Source organism: Haemaphysalis longicornis, unplaced genomic scaffold (genome assembly GCF_048455015.1).
Source record: "Haemaphysalis longicornis isolate Haplotype H1 unplaced genomic scaffold, Haemaphysalis longicornis Haplotype H1 scaffold_8, whole genome shotgun sequence".
Taxonomy (NCBI): Eukaryota; Metazoa; Arthropoda; class Arachnida; order Ixodida; family Ixodidae; genus Haemaphysalis; species Haemaphysalis longicornis.
The window spans coordinates 110,431,514-110,449,654 of NW_027526445.1; the positions used below are offsets into that span (position 1 = coordinate 110,431,514).

The 18,141-nt window shown below is 46.5% G+C and overlaps 1 protein-coding gene across 1 annotated transcript; it reads left to right on the forward strand.

The window, feature by feature from the left end:
* Positions 1 to 2,893: 2,893 nt before the first annotated feature.
* LOC144148897 (uncharacterized) lies at positions 2,894 to 18,141 on the forward strand. Its single transcript, XM_077680423.1, has 8 exons — positions 2,894 to 3,021; positions 4,834 to 4,880; positions 6,995 to 7,079; positions 7,499 to 7,527; positions 10,634 to 10,688; positions 13,837 to 13,877; positions 15,716 to 15,809; positions 17,791 to 18,141. The coding sequence occupies exons 1-8, from the start codon at positions 2,979 to 2,981 to the stop codon at positions 17,910 to 17,912; spliced, it is 516 nt and encodes a 171-aa protein (XP_077536549.1). The 5' UTR covers positions 2,894 to 2,978; the 3' UTR covers positions 17,913 to 18,141.

The window sequence follows — 18,141 nt, forward strand, 5'->3', positions numbered from 1 at the left end:
TGAAGCTCACAAGTGTCGAGAGTGCGGGACACGTTAAACAACACCAAGAGATAAACATTATTTCGTAGCCTTTCACTACGCCAGGCCTCCCAGCGCAGATGTCGTATTGGCCCGCGCACCCCCTTCCCCCCTCCTCCCCAACCAGTCACCAAGGTTTGTTTTGCATGTAGTTCCACATCAGAAAGATGGACGCTGCTGACTTTCTAGTTTACGAACTTTCTGTTCAAGGAAAACAAAAGTCCACATGTTCACGTTCATTCCACGACTACATTTCACCCACACCACGGTCAAGCTTTGCAAAAGATGTACAGCAGCAACGGAACTACATCATTACCAAAAACCACAAAGACATTGAACCGTTTTATTTCAGAGTTTGCAGAGGGATGTAAATTAGTAACATGTTCCTGGATCACCCCTTTATTTTTCTGTGTCTTCATATCTGTGCTACAAAGAGCGTTAAAGTGACACACAGGAATCATGTTTTTTAAACCATCACATCCCATGACATTACGTTCTTAAACCATTACGATCCACTTTTGACACCAGCTGCATTCGCCCTCGGGTGTGCGTGAGGAGGCGGTGAAGGGTAGACCAAGTCAGATAAATATAGGTGTCACCGTTTGATTTATGTAGGGACTCGGGTCAATGAATTTTGTTTCCAAAAATGGAATTATGGGTAGTATGTTTACCAGGCGGCCCACTGCGGTGCATCCTAATTACTACCTACCCGAACCGGCAGGCGCAGTTTTGTGGAATGTTGTATTCAGAAACCTTGGTGCGGAATTCCCACAATTCGCTCCTTAGACATTTTCCTATTCGTAGTCAAAGTAGCCTACCACGTCAAGTAATCGGATATTTAGTCCTAAGCAGGCATATCGTCGCCATTCGCCAATGAAAAAAACAACCACCGCCAAGATCACTTAACGCCGTCAGTTGGGAATGCAAGACCATTGATATCCAATCGCCAGAATGGGCGCTGCAGTGGGCCGCGTAGGCGCTGGTGACTCCTGCGCCGCTGGTTGAGGTAACGGTTCTGACGAAGCTAGACGCGTGTCCTCGTATTATGATGTACCCCGTTTTGTTTTCCTCGTCGCCACCATCAACCATTTGTTGCTTCTTTTTCTTCTTTTTTGTTACAATATCTAAAAGCATTCACCTATCGCAATTGTAAGGTTAACGTTTGGTAGTAATTCATGGTGGTCAGCGCGAACGGAAACAACACACAAAGAAGAGAATAGACAACACAAGCGCTGTGTCGTCTATTATCTTCTTTGTGCATTGTTTCCGTTCGCGCTAACCACCATGAATGCTATCCAACTCGCCCAATTTGCTACCTTGTTTGGTAGTCATTACTCCAAACCTGACGTCGTTCCAAGCAACGGAACTATCATTGTGCGTCAGCAGTACTTGTTAATGAAACATCAGGCAAGTGCTTACCCACGCATGCAATATGAGTGTACAATCGGACAAAGCGCTGCCTTTTAAAAAAAGCTACGCTTTCGATGGCTCACTGAGGGCATCGTTCGTCACAAAAAACGTCCTGCAGGAAAGCCCACCTTACACAGTTGGTTTCACAAAGCGATGGTGGCGATATGAAAAGGCACATCAAGCACCTCAAAAGGAAGGAAAACGCTTGCCGAGGTCAAAACCCAAACCTGGGTACTTCGCGTTATGAAGCGGACGTCTGTCCTACTGCGCCGTTCAGACATGGTTGGAGTAGTTTTATTACGTTGCATAGGAGAAAGCTTCGCGTTTTAACCATCTCTTTCTTAAGAAAGGGGATTTGATTTTTTTCCGTTCATTGCTGACTCATCACCCATACGATACACCGCAGTTATTAAAGACGTCAGGCCAACGCATACACACTCTCGCGGAATGCGAACGTATGCGTAGCATGTGTGTCCGCAGTATGCGCAATACAAGTCGCAGCCAATAGGGACTCAAGCTAACGCGTGCCCGCATTCGCTGCCAAAGGGCGCACCCTTTTTCTTCGTGTGTTTTCTTTTTGTGCCGCGAACAGGGTACAATTCCTCGCAGCCGGTTGGAGTTTAAAGGGACCCTGCAACATTATCGACAAACGCTTTCACTCTTTCCTTCGCGTCTGGAAGCACTGCGAAAGCTACAGTTGTCGCCAGCACGAAGCGGCAGTGCGTTATTTCTCGCCGCACCGGGTACGCCTCCCGTTTCTGCTTTGTTTTTGTTGCTTTATTTTTAAAGTTGCTATAGAAAAGCATTCATTGCTGCAACTGGAGGAAAACCGGTCAACAGCCCCTACAAGGCCTCAGTGACGTAGTTCGGGCCGTCGAAGAATGTCAAGACAGGGAAAGAGAGAAAAACCTTTTGAGCGACTTTTCAAATTATATGATTGACGGAGGGCAGTGATTTTTAGCTGAGGTACTTTGCCACCCCAAAAACTAAGTACTGGGTGTGTTGGGTGAATATGTTCTGCAAGCATGTAAGATTTTTAAAATAGTGAAAAAAAAGTTTTCCAGGGTCCCTTTAAGAGCCGCTGCAGGCACCAGACGCCACCCAAGGCCGAAGCTCAGCTTTGTCCCTCCAATTGGCCGCCTATTCATGCATTCACATTTAAGAATATACTGCCTTTGCGCAACAAATACAGCACAGACAGTGTGCTAAATCACATCTTTTCGTCTTCATGTGGAATTCCGGAAAATTGGCGCAAAAATAGTCCCCGTGAGACATGCTGAACTTAGAAAGAAATTTCCAAAAATACCAGCAACAAAAAAAAATGGCCGATCGCGTGTGCATATTCCAACCCGTGCGGTTAAATAAAGAAGCTGGTCTGTTTTCATGTCTAAAAGTAGGCACGTGGCAACTCGAATTAGAAAAGTGCGCAGTTTCCCTTTTTATGGACATTCTATGCAGATCCGTCAACAGGTTTTGCGTATAAATTAGCGGTGCTTTCAAAGAAGACACAGTTTTTCCCTAGGACCGGAAGCTGCAAGTCTTCCTTCCCGATGATGGCGAACGCTATGGTGCCGATTGTTGTTTTCATTCTCGGTAAGTTTCTTCACGTTGTTTCGCTGAGATAGACTGAGCTTACGTTATTGCAACAAGCTTCAAAAATTGCATGGGAAATCACCAATGTGGAGTACGTTTCTGTGGCAGGACAAGGCCCAATTTTCTTTAATAGTTGCAAGTATAATTTCAAGACTAGAAAGTTTCTCAAAGCTTTTCTGAACGTTTTCTTTTGTAGCCGTACGACTGCTGTGCAGGTGTATGTCAATTTTTTCTTAACAGAAACTCCCACTGCCCACCTTCGCTTCACGGGGCAGTGCCATATTAGGACAGAGGGCTTCTTAGAAGTTGCGGTTAGGAAGTCTCATCAACTCAGGGAGAAATATTGGTCATCCGTGATCCCAGACTTCAATAAAGCAGGCGTTGGGCAATCACGTTAACATTTACCGTGTAACGTGGTTTTACACAGCGCAAAGGTGTGTTTCGCTCTTAACAGTGTGCGCGACCAGTGGTATAACGGCATCGTTCGAAATAAAACGTAAATACTTTGTTTTAATTGTTTTCTGCTTTCATTGGTACCTTGCAAAAGAAATCGCAGAGCTCGAGCTGCTACCTGGATCGAAACGAAGGGGAAGGACACTGTCTAAAATTCTGTTAATTGCGTGTACATTTAACGAATGCTGCTATTCCGGAGAGAAGAGAGGGGAGGAGCTTTATTTGGGCCTTCGCTGGTAGACGGAAGGGGACCAGAGGGACAAGTCACAATGCCCTCCACGTTACCTGCCTCTGGAGCCCCTCTAGAGAATTTTGGCCAGCTCGATGGATTGCTGTGAGCCGGGCTGACAGCTGAGCAATGGCGCCTCCAGTTAATCTACTGTCCTGCTCCCTAATGAGCGAGTACGTGGATCAGGTTTCTGTGGAGATGCCCATTTATGTTATAGGTTAGCTTTCCCTGGACGCCATTTGCATTTTTGTGGATATGAGTCTAGGAAAGATCGCTTGTAGCCTTCCGAGTGCCGGCGTATACTTAATGTTCCAAACGTGGGCTCTTATAATCGGGTAAGTGGCCAATGATTAACTTCGCAATAAAAGTTCTTCTAGTTTGCGGCATTATTTGGCTACAGAATGTCGCTCCCCATCAGCTGCAACAATAGGGAAGAACAAGCGAACCTTTTTATGTTCATTTAGCGAGATTATATTCTACTGTATGTAGAACACCGCCACGGCCTGTACGCACCCAGAGTCACCAACTGGTTTGCGGAGAACACTGTTTTGGTTAGATCACGTAACTGCAAAGAAACCCCCGGTGTTAGGCTTCAGTAGCCTAGGGGTACAATCGTGGATTTGGACGCGAATGACCTCGGGTAAAACTGAAGCAGCAACGAAATTGATACAAGATTCGTGATGTTTTGCTGTCAAATGTTTTTGCCTCCATTCTACGTATTCTGTTGCTAAAGGAGGCTGGTTTTGATGTTTTAGTTCTGTTTAGTGTCGCAGAACGGCATATGGACACGTTTAAATCCTGTTCTGGATTGGACCTGTAGTGCTAGGATCGCACCTATCTCGGAATGGACCATCACGTTCATGAAATACTTTTACAATTATTATCTTATCATACCCTTCGTCTAGGCCCTGCGGTGAAATAAACGCTCTTAAAACGAACTGAAAACGGTCTGTTGACGTGTGACTTCATATCCCTGGCCGTGTCACTTTCCACTCCGTGGTAAATTCTGACCCCATTAGTGAGCGCTTGCTAAAATTGTCCCGTGGCCAGTAAATGAAATTAGTGTCACCGTATGAATCCCGAGAGCACTGTCATTTTACTTCATTGATTGCATTGTTGCCTACTTACAGGAGTGCTGCTCTCTCACCATGGGGCTGCAGCTGCTGCCTGCACGACAGTACGTAGTATTTCATTTACCAGATCTGACAGGTACACATATACCTCATTGGCTTGGGTACCGTCCTGCTCGCTGCGACGTATTTCCACAAGCGAATAAATGAACGATTTTTCAGACTAGACAAAGAAACATAAAAAGATGATGGCGATTACGATACTCCCTAATGCGATATTTGGGCACAGCAGCAGTGCGTTGAGGCAGTACTCCGTGGTGGGTTCTCTCGACGGGAGCGATGATGAGCCTCAGCGTCGGCGGCGCGAAGTGCGTCTCAGGAAGGGACCGCGAACTGCTTCTTAAGGAAACGCACATCATAGTCACGCGCACGCCCCCCCCCCCCCTCATGTTTTCGCCAAGCGTCGCGCCGTCGAGTGCCTCGTGCGGGCACAGCATGCTGCCCCCTTCCCTCCCCCACCACACACTTTCGAAGAGTGCTGGCTTGCGCCGCCGCGGCAAACCGCCCTCCCCTCCCTATTGCCCGACGCTCTCCTCCTTTGCTGTCTTTCATCGTTGGCTTTTTTTTTTGTTCGATTTTTTTTTTCTTTTTCATCGTTCGCTCTTTTTAAGTTATGTTTGAAGTCTGCTCGGATAATAGGTGCTAAGGATGAACATCTGAAGGGGGGTGAGGAGAGATCCCCTTGTTGGTGATGAGCGGAGTATAGGTGGTATTGACAGGTACAGAACCTTCGCATACCTTATGTCAACTACCCAAATATGCGGGGAACCCTCATTACTAAGACACTTACAAGGTACGCCTACGTGGTTAAGATGCAAAAAAAATATATGCATGAGAAATTTTGATTCGGTCGTGATTCTGCCATGGCACCTTTAAGCTTCATGGCTCGATCCTCTTCTCAGTGCGTATGTGGGAACCTGAGAAGGTATGTTGATGTCGCAGGCAAACGTAAATTTGGCGAATCGGCCCTCAAGTTCTGCTGGCAGCCGTCATTTCCAATGACTGTTCTCCTATGTTGGCATGTGACCACGTTAGGGGCCATCCAGAACTCTGACCTGAGAAGGCGAAACTGTATTCTGGTAGCTTCATGAAACTCGCATAACGCAGTCATGATTTATACCTGTTACGTATCGTCAGGGAAAGCCACAATGCCTTCCCATTCAGCGCAGGTAATTTCACTATCATTTATGTGCACTGTATGTAGACTACCAAGGAAATTAGAGGAATGAAGCGGGGCGATGAGCAAACAGTCATAAAGGCGTTCATGCCATTGCCCAAGATGGTCTAAATGACAATAGTTTTGTCTTTTTAGGCATGTGTGCAGGCGGCTATCAGAGGAGAGCACACCCTTGATACCCCCAGCAATATCGCTGAATATACGGTCGGTGTAGAGCGGAGAGGGAGAGAATCTTTATGTTAACTGGAGAAGTCCATTCTACTAGAGGCAGCGCTTGATACGCCAGATGGGGATGGTTGCAATAAAATGGAGTAATTATTGGAGGTCATGGAAACAATGAAAGAGCAAAGAAAAATTAAATGTAAAAAAGACAGGAAATAAAATTCAACCAACAAAATTCAATGACAAGGCTGAATAAAAAAGTAGAGCCAATGGTGCCGAGGGAGCACAGAATGCCGAACAAATAAAACAAAAGAAAAGTTTAGGAACTAGATAAAACAATTGCATAAAAGCCACAACAAGCATACAGAAAGGTGGGCCCTTAAAAATATCAACCCTAAACACATAGTCTGCAAAACGATCGAGAAGTTTTACGTTACTCCTGGACAATTATTACTTGCCGTACACTTATGACGGATATTTTCTGGCTTTAGAATCTGGCGGAATAATCTCATTCGAATTAGTACGTAGGCTGTATCCTCTGACAACATCCGCGCGAAATTAGTTTGCTTAAAGCTCGAAAAGCACAAACTAATAAGCTTTGAATCAGCGATACTAAGCAGCAAAAGTCAACGTGGATATGGTGTTGGTGTAAACAACCCATTTGTCAGAGCGCCAAAACTGATGGTCAAACACATTTAAGCATCGCCGCCGAAATAGAAGACATTCCGTGTCAGTAGCAAGGTAAAGCCACGTTTCAGTTACCGTGTCACAAATGCGAAGATCTAAACTTGTTGTAAACCCGCTTTCTGTTCACGTATGCAGAACTCGCAGTGCACTGGCTTTGGGGAACTATGCATCACGTACTACAACTACGCAAAAGGGCAGAAGTGCGCCACGTCAAAGAAATGTAAGTTCCTGGTTGACTAAAAGAGTGACTCACTGATTATTTGATTCCTTGTGGGCCCGATAGATTACTTGATTTGTAGAATGTGTGTTTTGTAGACTGGTGATTTGTTGATTGCTTGATTGAGTGGTAATTTTTACTATGTTGGGTGCACTCGCCAAGCACCACCAAACATTTAAATGTAAGCTGCCTGTATCACTGAAAGGAAGAATACACAATGAATGCACCCTGAAGGTGACAACTAGAGACCGGAATTCAGGCAAATTCGTAGAGTGTTCCTTGCGGTCCTATCGCGCCATTATGATATACGAGCACGAATTCGACGTTAAGACAGATTTTTACGGTGTTCTTATTGTACCTGTAAATGCCTATTGTACTTCACTTTGAAGCAGATGTATACAATTACGCATTTTACTGTGCAGGTACCGGAACGCTCGGCCCCGTTTGCTCTGTAAGTATCCTATTGTGTGAAACATACCAGCGTAGCTATACTCAACGTTGGCAGGGGATCACGCAGATTGTTTGAAGGCTTAGTTGGGTAACAGGCACAAAGTATTCATTGTTTCTGCCGCAATTCGTATGCCTGTCATTCGCCGAAAAGCTAGACCCTAACTTCCTTGATTGCTGCTGTCAAAAACAGGGAATGTCACAACTATCAGGAGGTAATGCAAAGTATACCACACTTTTCACCGAACCTCCTGGTCTCTGGATGCATCTCTTTGATCCGCATATTCTGTTAGTTCTAATCACCGTTCTCTTCGCCGAAGATTGGGCATTAAGGACACAAAGCAATCATTCCCACCGCGTCGTCGTCTTTTACGGTTCAGATAATTGGCCAGTTAACTAATGAGGCACTCTAATTACCCCCGTAGCCTTCATGCGAGAAATTTGCATGGCATACCGACCAAGAGTGCTGTGGCCGTATTCAGCTAAGCAAAATTTGAAGCGAATCAACGGCGCCTCTTTGAGGGAATACTTCAATGCATACCATACAGCATGGAGAGGACGGGAGACAGGAATGACACACTGCACAGTTGGGCGGGCATTTTATGGGCCCATCCTGGGTGGGAACGACTTCCCTAACCTCCGTTGCCCCCGCCCCCCGCATTCGCAGTGTGGTTTGGCTGGTATTATGCAGTTTTTTTTACCACATATCGCTCACAAGAGGGGAAACAGAAGCGCAAATAAAAAATAATTGTGTAGTCCTCCTGCAGGACCAGATGCAAAAGAGGTCTCCTGCATCAATACATTTATTCTCACAGTCCTCGTAGTACCAACACCCAGATTTAAACGACTCTGCTGGTGAACCACAATTCATGTTTACACTTCACAATGACCTCGTGAAGGTTGTTATTGTTCCCAGAAATCTCTGTCTGAATCTGTACGAGAATGCACGTAACCCCATACTCCTTGCCAAAGCCGGAGCAGCACTATCACGACATAAAAATCCAATCTTCCCTCCCGTCCAAGGGACAACCGTAATACGCAAAATGCTCGAGTCCTGTCGGTCGTCAGCTGTGACATCAGCTGTCATATTAGACCGTGACAAACCGATCTGCGATAACTTGTAGAACAGGGACATTTATCCTTCGGGTTTATGAGCTTCGTAGTAGTACAAGGAGGACTCGTAGACATGATGTTTTGTTGAATGCGGTGTTAGCCTGAAAGCTTAAGCCCACAACAAGGACGCTTGCAGCGAACGCTCTTCCTATTATCTGATACTCGTGGTTCCGTTCGAAAGACTGCATAAATTTCGTCAAATTGATTATAGTAAACTCGTAGGACACACGATCGACAATTCAATGTAAAAAGTCCTGTTTTATTCATTACCGCGCCGCCGGAATTGGAGCTTCACAATAATGTCGAAGGCGGCGCTGGTATGTTTTAGATATCGGGCTACAGTAGTTCGCAATCAGTAGTCCTAACACCCTTATCTTCATTGTATACAAGTTGTTTATCTAGGTATTATAAACCGCACAGGGGACATCCTGTACTTCCACCACCCTAGGAAACAGGTTGGACTTCAGGGCGGCAGTTCTTGAACTAACCGCCCCTTTCAACGAGGCAACCGGGACCCACTCATCTATCGATTATGAAAAAGTGTTTGGTTAACAGCTGCCGTACTGAAAACATTGAGACGAATGCATTGAGGAACCTTATGTAGAGCTCTCGAGTGTGCTAGTTGTAGTAATAACAGGGCGACTTCTTGTACTCGCAAAGAGAAGGCCGCAGGAGGAAAGGGGAAATTGGAGTACACGCTTCAAATGGTGGATGTCATGTTCGAGGTTCCAAGGTGCATGCAGACACCGCTCACGCCGCACACGTAAGACGGCTCTGAAGGAAAACTTTGCCTAGCCTATAATGAGGTGAGGGGGTATGACGATCTGATTTTAATTTTTCTATTTATTTCGGAAATAAATACATGCATGTAGTCTCCTGACAAGGCCACCACCCGGTAGTATAGATCATCAGAAATCGGTGGGTTCGATTCCACTGGATTTTCCTGGAGCTATTGTAGAGAACCACGAGGAACTGCATCTACAGGGACAAAACAGTGTTCTGCGAATGGTCCACAAGGCAAATGCTGTTATGCAATTGAATTGTAGAGTACGCTGAACACTGTTGGCAACGGCTCGGGCAGGTCCCCCCCCCCCCCCATTTGGTGCAACCATTTAGATATGGTGTGGAGGATGGGTGCTGCATTGGCGAGCGTCTTCTTAATGGCATTTACTGCAAATTTGCGGCAACAACATGCCTCATAGAGGAGGAGGAAGTGCTCTATGAGAAAGGTTTTCGGAGAAGAAGACGCCATCTTTACAAAAATATTTACAGCCTGACCAGAGGAGTTACTTGTAATTATTGATTTGCAGAGTCAATGATTCGAGTACTAACTGGATTGCTTTCCTGACTCTTAGGAGCAGTTTCCTGGAGAGGACCTGCCTCGGTCGCAAAATGGGAGCAGTGTTAAGTCTATGGGAAATTTATTTATCCCAAACTTAACACCCACTGTTTTATGAAAATTATGATCAAAATAAGTTTTATTACAATATCTCACTCAAGATTGATTGATTATGCGAGTTAACGCTTTGAGGCTACACCTTGCCTTTGAGGCAGGCCGTAGTGGACGGCTACCGGTTTTTTCCGATCACCTGGAGATCTTTAACGTGCGCTAATCTAGGCACACAGGCATTTTCACGTCACGCCCCCTTCAGAAATGCAGCAACTGCAGCCGGGGTCGAACCCGCTACCTATCTCACAAGTAATAAATGGCGACGGCATGAACGGCGCGCGCTCTGCAGAACCGGACGTCACTGCGGTGGCCAGAATCGCCATGAAAGCGAATGCATTGCGTAGATATTATTCTGTCACTCATTAAATCACTTCATGCTACTGTTATTTTGGTTACATATTTACAGTGGTCAAATTTGGCCCTTGACCTGTCCTTTTTTCCCCACTCCTTATACAACTGTGCACAGGGTTGTTGCTGGAAGCAACATCCAGTGCAGTTTAATTCAAATCAACCGCTCTGTTTTCGCCTCGCTGCTTTATTTCTCCAGTGTACCGGCGGATACCAGTGCCGAGCGAAGAAGTGTCCTTCGGACCCCTTCGAATGTAAGTGACAATATATTCAAGTCCGTGCAAGCAACTTGATATTGCGGTATGGCTGTGTCTAGTGTCTAAAGTGACGTCCCAAGGAAGTACAAGCACAGTACTGAAGCGACGTTCACCGGCGTTTCGTAAAAAAAGAACTGCCTCGTATTCCACCTTTTTGCTCTCCCTAACGTAAGGTCACGTAATCAAACGTAACCTAACAAAACAAAACCTAAGGAACAAAAACCAATAATTTAAAAGACCAAGAACTAGCCCAGGCCATTCCGATTAAAATTTATTTCATAGCAAAAACCAAAACTGGCCCACACGGGACCCGCACTACCCGGCTGGGTATCTGGAAGCTTAGACGGAAACTTTACGCCACAATGCCAAGCGCTGCGCCCTGTGGCAGCGTAATTTTAAATATTCGAACGTCGTTAGACAGCACAGTCGCCTTGGCTGCAACGCTGAGGACGGCACAGTGGACACTGCGTTTATTTATTTCCGATGTTTATAATTCCTTCCCCTAAGTACATTACCCCTGTCTCACAATATCGCATTACGTTTTACGGAAGGATGAGTGCCCAAATGGTAACTAGGGGTGCAGAGTGAGCGCGTAGGCATTTAATTAAAGCGAGAACTTGGTGGTAGATGACCAGGCCACCTACTCTGAAGGGGCATCCTCAGTCGTCCGGCAGCCAGTGGTCGTGGTTCGTCCACCGGGCTGTAGCGACGACGGTTAGTTGCGCCACAAGCTCCTAGCTGGTCAGCCGATACATCCCTAGTTTGCAGCTAGAGTTTGGTGTGGATGATGACGTAGAGAATTTCTGGCACACGCGTACCAAGTGGTATAGGGTGCCAGGGAGTAGTAGTACGCAAAGATATTGTGGTATTGGGGACGGTAGATTTTTTTATGTAGTATAAGGACAGGGCTTGAGTTTTTAGGCTTCAGAGGGTAGTGCTGTCATGCTGAGAGAGGTTCGGGTGTTAGGAAGGATGACTGCCTTGGCTGAAGTGGTTGTGGGTGAGAAGAATAAAGAAGCCTATATGGGTGCCTTGGAGAGGAGGCTGCCAGTAGAAGACGGCCTGACGTAGGCACAGGGGCGGTAGCGCTGGTTTGGGCCTGCTGTGCAGCGGCCTGGGCGGCATCGTTTCCAGGGTGGTCAGCGTGGCTGGGTGCCCAAATGAGGAGGATGTCGAGCAGGTTGGGCTGAGCCTGAAGGAAACCGGGGGCTGTGAGTGTAATGTGGTCGTGTAAATATCCGTGGCAGGCTTCTTTAGAGTGTGAGTAGAGTGACGCAATGTAGGGCTTCTTTGTGCCTGCTTCGGTAGTCCTTCTGTACGTGGTAGTGCTCACAGAGGCCGTCGGGAGCGGTAGCCAGCTGTGATCAACTATTTCGATAGCGAATGCTCAGTTGGTACAGCAGTGGCAGGCGTCCGTGCAGCCAGGGGTGAAGTAAGGGTCGTCTGCAACACGCCTGGACGAGTGGCTTGGCGGGCGATGTTCTATCCTTTAAGCACATGACGGGGCATAAAAGCTACGGTGATGTGCTGCTTGATGTAAGGCAATATGTCGACCCCAAAGTCGTGTGGTGGTGGAGTGTCCTAACCTAAGCGTTTGCCACCGCAGCCCCATGCAGGTACGTTGAAGGTGACGTTGCTGCGAAAGCTTTCGGGCTCCAAAATGCTCGCCACCACCACACCAAACCAGCGATGGGAAACACTGCAGACTAGTTGAGAGAGTTGGGTGACGGTGCTAAAGCCACTACCGTTTTCGGGTATGCGTAGTCCGAGTATACTTAGTGAATGTACAATGGGTTTTGGGTGGTTGTTGAAGAGGAGCTCAGGACCTCGAATTGCATCAATGCGTTTCTAGTAGTCAGGAGCACATGGTGTAATGAGCACACATTTGTTTGTAATGCATCGGGGCCCTGAGCCTGTACGTACCTGTGGATGATCTAGATGACAGTCTGGGGTGAATCCTGCTGTGGACAAGTGGAGCCCTGACCAATCAACAGTGTGAGGTCGTCCGTATATACGGCACGTTAGGGCAAGAGGAAGACGTTTAGTAAGGGCAGTAAGTTTTGCTTGGATAAGTTAAACAGTAGATGAGATTATACTTATCATTGCGTTGTCCTCCTTGAAGGGAACAGGAAAAGTCAAGGGTCGGGGATGCTGAGGTTTAATTGGAGGTGCAGGTTTGGATGAATTTCAGAAGTAGACATGCAATCGCAGGAGGCGGTTTGTGTTTTTTGTTTCTTGCGGAGGGCCTGATCTGTGACGTTATCAATGGCCCCTATAAGTCCATTACTACTTGTTTAGGGACAAAATACCTACGCCAAACATTGTCAGTTGCCAATGGCCCATACGGCAACTGACAATGATCGCGGCATCCGCAGCGATAACTCAATGTCTTATCTCTATAGGAAACAAATTTATTATTTAAACTCGTTACCTTTCAAAGGCGAGCCCCACCAGCGATAACGGCTAAAGGTTTGAAGTAACGAGTGCGACTTCAAGCCAACAAGCCTACTCGTCTTTCTACTACAACTTCAGGCCCGTTTGGTAGGGATGTCTGTTCGTAATAAACATTCATGATGCGTTCTACAAATTTTGTGAATATTTGCGTTTGGGCTTCTTCACAAGCGTCTTAAATTTCCCTGACAAAGGCTCCCAAGGGGTGCACAAATGTTTTAGATTACTAATTTTGTGGTCAGTTTAATCGTTTCTCTATTATAAGCGCGAAAGTTCTAAATGTATTTTTAAATGCAATGTTGAAAGTACCAAACGAAATGTATTCGATAAGATAACTTGCATCTAAGTTCCCATTAAACGAACACTCCTGAACGTTTCTGAAAAGTGGTGAAATAGTGTGTAAAATACAGCTCTACTTATAGCGGCTCGATAGGTCAAGTTCAGAGTTCATGCAGTGCACAGTGCTTCAAAGCACCGAGTTTCGGTGCTGTTGATATATCGCAACATACATCACGATAAATTACTAGTCCTGCCGATAACAAGGACGATAACATCTAACGACATAAAAACTTCAAACAATGTGGACAAATGCATCTCGGGATGCTGTCTTTTTTTATTAAGGTAAATATACCGAAACGCCAAATCATTTTTCATCCAGCCCCGTTAAACCCGTGTCTTGCTTTTACTATTGCAGGCCTGCTCCTGGAAAATACCGCCACAAGATGTGGCTTGTTCGTAAGTTCCTAAACAATTTCTGTGGCATGTTTTGTATCCTCCATTGAAGCTAAAGCTTGTTCTAAAAGGACGTGTGGCAGCCGAAGCTCCCGCAAGGGATTCGAAATGTAGAACTTAAAAACCAGGACTCGTTAAGTTGACAAGTGTACCTGCAGAACACAGATTCAGTTATGGGTCCTCCTTAATGCAGAGAAAGGTAATAAACCAACCGCTACGTTTGGTTTCAATGAAAAGGTTTATTTCATTTCGCGTCGATGGCCTGTCGTTACAACGAAGTATCCAAATGGCTTTGCTAAACGTCCAGCTATACGACATTTCTTGGCGACAATTTTGTTCACCGCTCAAGAGTGAAAAAGTCTTACAACATAGGGCTTTATGTTTGAAATACTCGAGTTATCACTTCAGTGCCTTCCATCGCTATGCACATGACATGTACTTATGCGGCCTCCCTGAGCCAGTGAGGGGGATACTGTGGGAGTTTGGCTGGATATACAGCCCCTAAACCACGATTGCTTTATCGTCGATCTCCTCTCCAAAGCTGACTTCCGCCTTTAGCGAGCCTTCTTTGCTTGGTTGAGTCGATCGTTGTCGCCATTTTGCGCTGCAACCATTACTGCGCTATGCATAACAATGTTCTACCCGCGTTCTCATAAGATAGGTCATTGAAGTGATCGTGAACGACATTTTCTCACAATCTAGCACACTCATGCATCGTCTGCTCTTCGCTGACGACGACACATTTTGTTAGTGAATGCCGCTGGTCCTCCATGTTTATCTTTTTAAAAACATTCCATCGTGAATCTTGGCGCAACCACATGCACACACCTAGTGGAAAGGTATTGTGCAGGGTTGTACACAGTGCCCAGCAGGTTTTTTTTATTTAACCGGCTGCCGGCTTCCATCGGCTTTGAGAATGTGCGTCCCTATGAATGCAAATGGACGGAATAACGCTGCCAGGTTTACAAGTACTAACACTTACCTGCTTGATACCTGGCGGCCGCTCTCGTTCCCTATATGCATGCGCGCGGCCGTTTTCAGAAACTGGAAGCGTCGGCTCCAGTTGTGAATGGTGCAACGATTTGCTGCAGCCGTAGCAGGTGGCGGTATAGCGAAGTACAGTACCACAATTCAATCTAATTCGTGGGCATAGCGTGCTTTCCTTTTTGATTACGTTAAAAATCCATCCAAATTCCATCGTTAGATAGGCACGGATACCCACGACTCGCGAACGGTGACATCGGTTTAACTTTGTCGTGCGCACAACAAATTGTGTGAACATTATAGCCAGCGTTAGATAAACATCTGTTTAAAGAGGGACAGCGAGTGAAAGAGGTATAAAGAGAGCGAGAGTGAGTGATCGAGCGAGCGAGAGAGAAAGTGAGAGAGAACTTTAATCGGGTCAATGCCATTCAGGTTGCGCTTGTAGCCGGCGGCATACCATACTCCCCGACCATCTCCAAAGCCCTACCGATTAACCGGGCCTGGATGCGCAGATAGCAGCTGGGGAATGCAGGTGCCCCCGTATTTTCAGCGATTTTGCACATACAGCAGTGACATGCGGATAGGAGACCTTGCGTGCGATTTGAACACCAAAGTATTTATATACCTAGCGCGAGATTTGGGCGAGTTTCCAGTTGTTGCGCTTACCACTGAAAGAAAATACCTTGCATTTTTTACGAGCTGAGAGTCATATGGGATTTATTTCACAAGTTCTAATAAGCTTAAAATCCATTACACCGAGAAGTTGGTCTTCATTGGAATTAATAGTAGAGTAAATAATGCAAAGGTCTCTGGTGGAGCATTATCCGCGCGTTCTCGTTCGCGTTCTTTTTTCACAGACGTGCCCCTTCTTGAATGTGTGCGCCTACGAGGCAACTGGCACCAACTGCGCTATTGGGACCTGTCCCTGCTACGGAAGATACCGCAGGAAGTGTGAGTACTCATATGTGACCCTCACGGTGGTGTTCTGGGAAATGGTGCTGTAGTAAGCACCAGCTTTTCGGAACTATGTGCCTCATCGATGGTGTTGCATAAAATTAAAGCCGTTCCACTCCATTTCAAAGCTGTCTGAAGTGCAGAGCAGTGATTCGCCATAATGGGCTGTGGCGCCGTTATCCGCTCACAGCTACCATCAATCACAATGTTCGCCGCGCTGTCTCACCCCTCTCTTGATAAATGTAATGGAGGCCCTTCCAATGAAATTCAAATTTCCCGCCTTCGCAGTGCTCGCGCGACCCCTGCTTGAAACAGTACGAGCGGGAGTTCTGCTCTTTTTTTGCTTACTTTCATATCGCATGAGTCGTCGCGCCTTACTGCACAGTTTGGAACGCACCGTTTCTTGCGGGCACTTTTTCCGCTTAATATAGTTAAAACCTAACCCAACGACCGTTACTAATTAAGCGCACAAGAGCCTGCCGGTTAGTTAATATATTTGCTTAAATGTACCTGCAGTTTTCTTTTCGCTAAACAACGGGGAGACGTAGCATAAACGCCAGCGGTTCAGGAGTTTCGAACGGATACGACAATATAAAGCGCTTGGTTTTCGAAGCCTGTGTGGGACGCCGTTGCCGTACGCCGTACGGCTCTACTTCGGTCCGTTACCTCACTGCACCGCCTACTTCCTGCAGTCGCCTAACATCGAAGCGTTACAGCGAGCGAGCTGCGACGACAAGGCGAGCCCCTAAAGTTCTCTTCACCTAAATATAAGGCGCGTTCGTAGCCTCCCATTCTGTGTCGGCTTTGTGGCGCAGTGGGTAGAGCACCATGTACATTGAGTTCCGCCCGCAGGGTCGAGGGATCGAAACCTGGCGCCGGATAGTATTTTTTTTATATAGTGTAGGGGGAGGGGTGCGAACTACGACTACGGACGTCAACGCGGGTGACATCGTGAGTTACTGAAATGCTCTGCATTTAAAAGGAAACGACACGCGCAAGGAGTAGACGTCCAGCACCGCTAATGATATCGGCAGTGTTGGAAGGTAGATGCGATGTAGTCATTACAGTGACCAAAGCGGAGAAAGATACGAAGCGCCAGTGTTTTTTCCCAAAAGTTTTTGAACTACGGGAAGAAGATTTTATTAAGGGCATAGGGTCATGTCGGAAAAATATCCGCAGTAGAGGCATGGACATAAAGCGAGAAAACCGAGAACGACACTGCCCCAGCACATAGGGGGAATTCAAGCCGAGCCTCGAGTCGGCAGCAACATTGTGTGCCGCGGCGCTGTGCTCGTACCACGGCCCCTTTTGTTAGCGCCCGTCGTCAGGCTTGTCTCTGAGTCGCGTCACCGCTAGGATGCCGTGGCGTTGTAAGATATAGTGCATGGCGAACAGACGGCTAAACATAATAGAATAGCATTGACAGCGATGACATGGCGCTACTGGTCGAAAAAAAAGGGGCTACAGGCACGGCTTGCGTATTTTCTTTGGGGTCTGCGATATTTCGCGGGCGCCTTCTCCTCTCAACAGAAGAATTGGACACAAAATATTAGAATATTTAATAAAAACCGCAACTGTTTACCAAAAATGAATCCGTCTTTCATTCAGGCGGCTCTCCGCGAATTGTGCCCAGGGTTGAGGACCCAAGCAAGATTAAAAACAATGAAAATATAAAATATAGAGGGGGTCGCAACAGTGGAGGCTGCTCGCTTTTCTATGGCCCGTGTACAAGTAAAATGTATCTATCGTTGCATTTTGATGCCAGTGTTCTCCAACGAGCCAACGACGTCCATGTTGTTGTCGGTGCTGTTTTCGGTGTTTGTTGGTGTTGTTGGTGTTGTGTCGGTGTTGTGTGAAAAGTGGCACACGTAGACGAAAACTGTTTCGCGATTGATAATTTTAGTAAATCCATACATTTAGGTAACACAGTCAAGCTTCTTCATTGAGAAATAAGGAACGTCTCGAATTTTTTACGCAGGTGTGTTCAATCCTGACGCCTATTTTGCCTGCGGCCTGGACACGATCCCGATCGTGAGCTCCACCGGCGTCGTCACCTGCAACGGCTGCCAATCGGCAACAACCGTTCTCACTGGTCCATAACTGCAAGAGGCAGTGCGGTGGAGAGAGTGCTTATAGCAAAGGAGCGTGCGCTTGTTGCGCGGTTTCAGCGCCAGCATAGGCGTTCACTTGAATGTCACTTACCTGACAAATAAACGTTGCTTGAAAACTGAGCGACTACAAGTACACCGTTAAAGGGGTCCTGAAATGCCTTCCGCCGATGCATGGATGTACATGTAACCAAATAAAGCAATGTATTAGCAATCTCCTC

What these genes read in the sequence shown, in the direction of transcription:
- LOC144148897 (XM_077680423.1), top strand. Translation starts at nt 2,979, where the DNA reads ATGATGGCGAACGCTATGGTGCCGATTGTTGTTTTCATTCTCG. An exon ending in GATTGTTGTTTTCATTCTCG is followed by an intron (nt 3,022 to 4,833) that starts GTAAGTTTCTTC and finishes GCCTACTTACAG; the next exon opens with GAGTGCTGCTCTCTCACCAT. An exon ending in TCCTTCGGACCCCTTCGAAT is followed by an intron (nt 10,689 to 13,836) that starts GTAAGTGACAAT and finishes TTACTATTGCAG; the next exon opens with GCCTGCTCCTGGAAAATACC.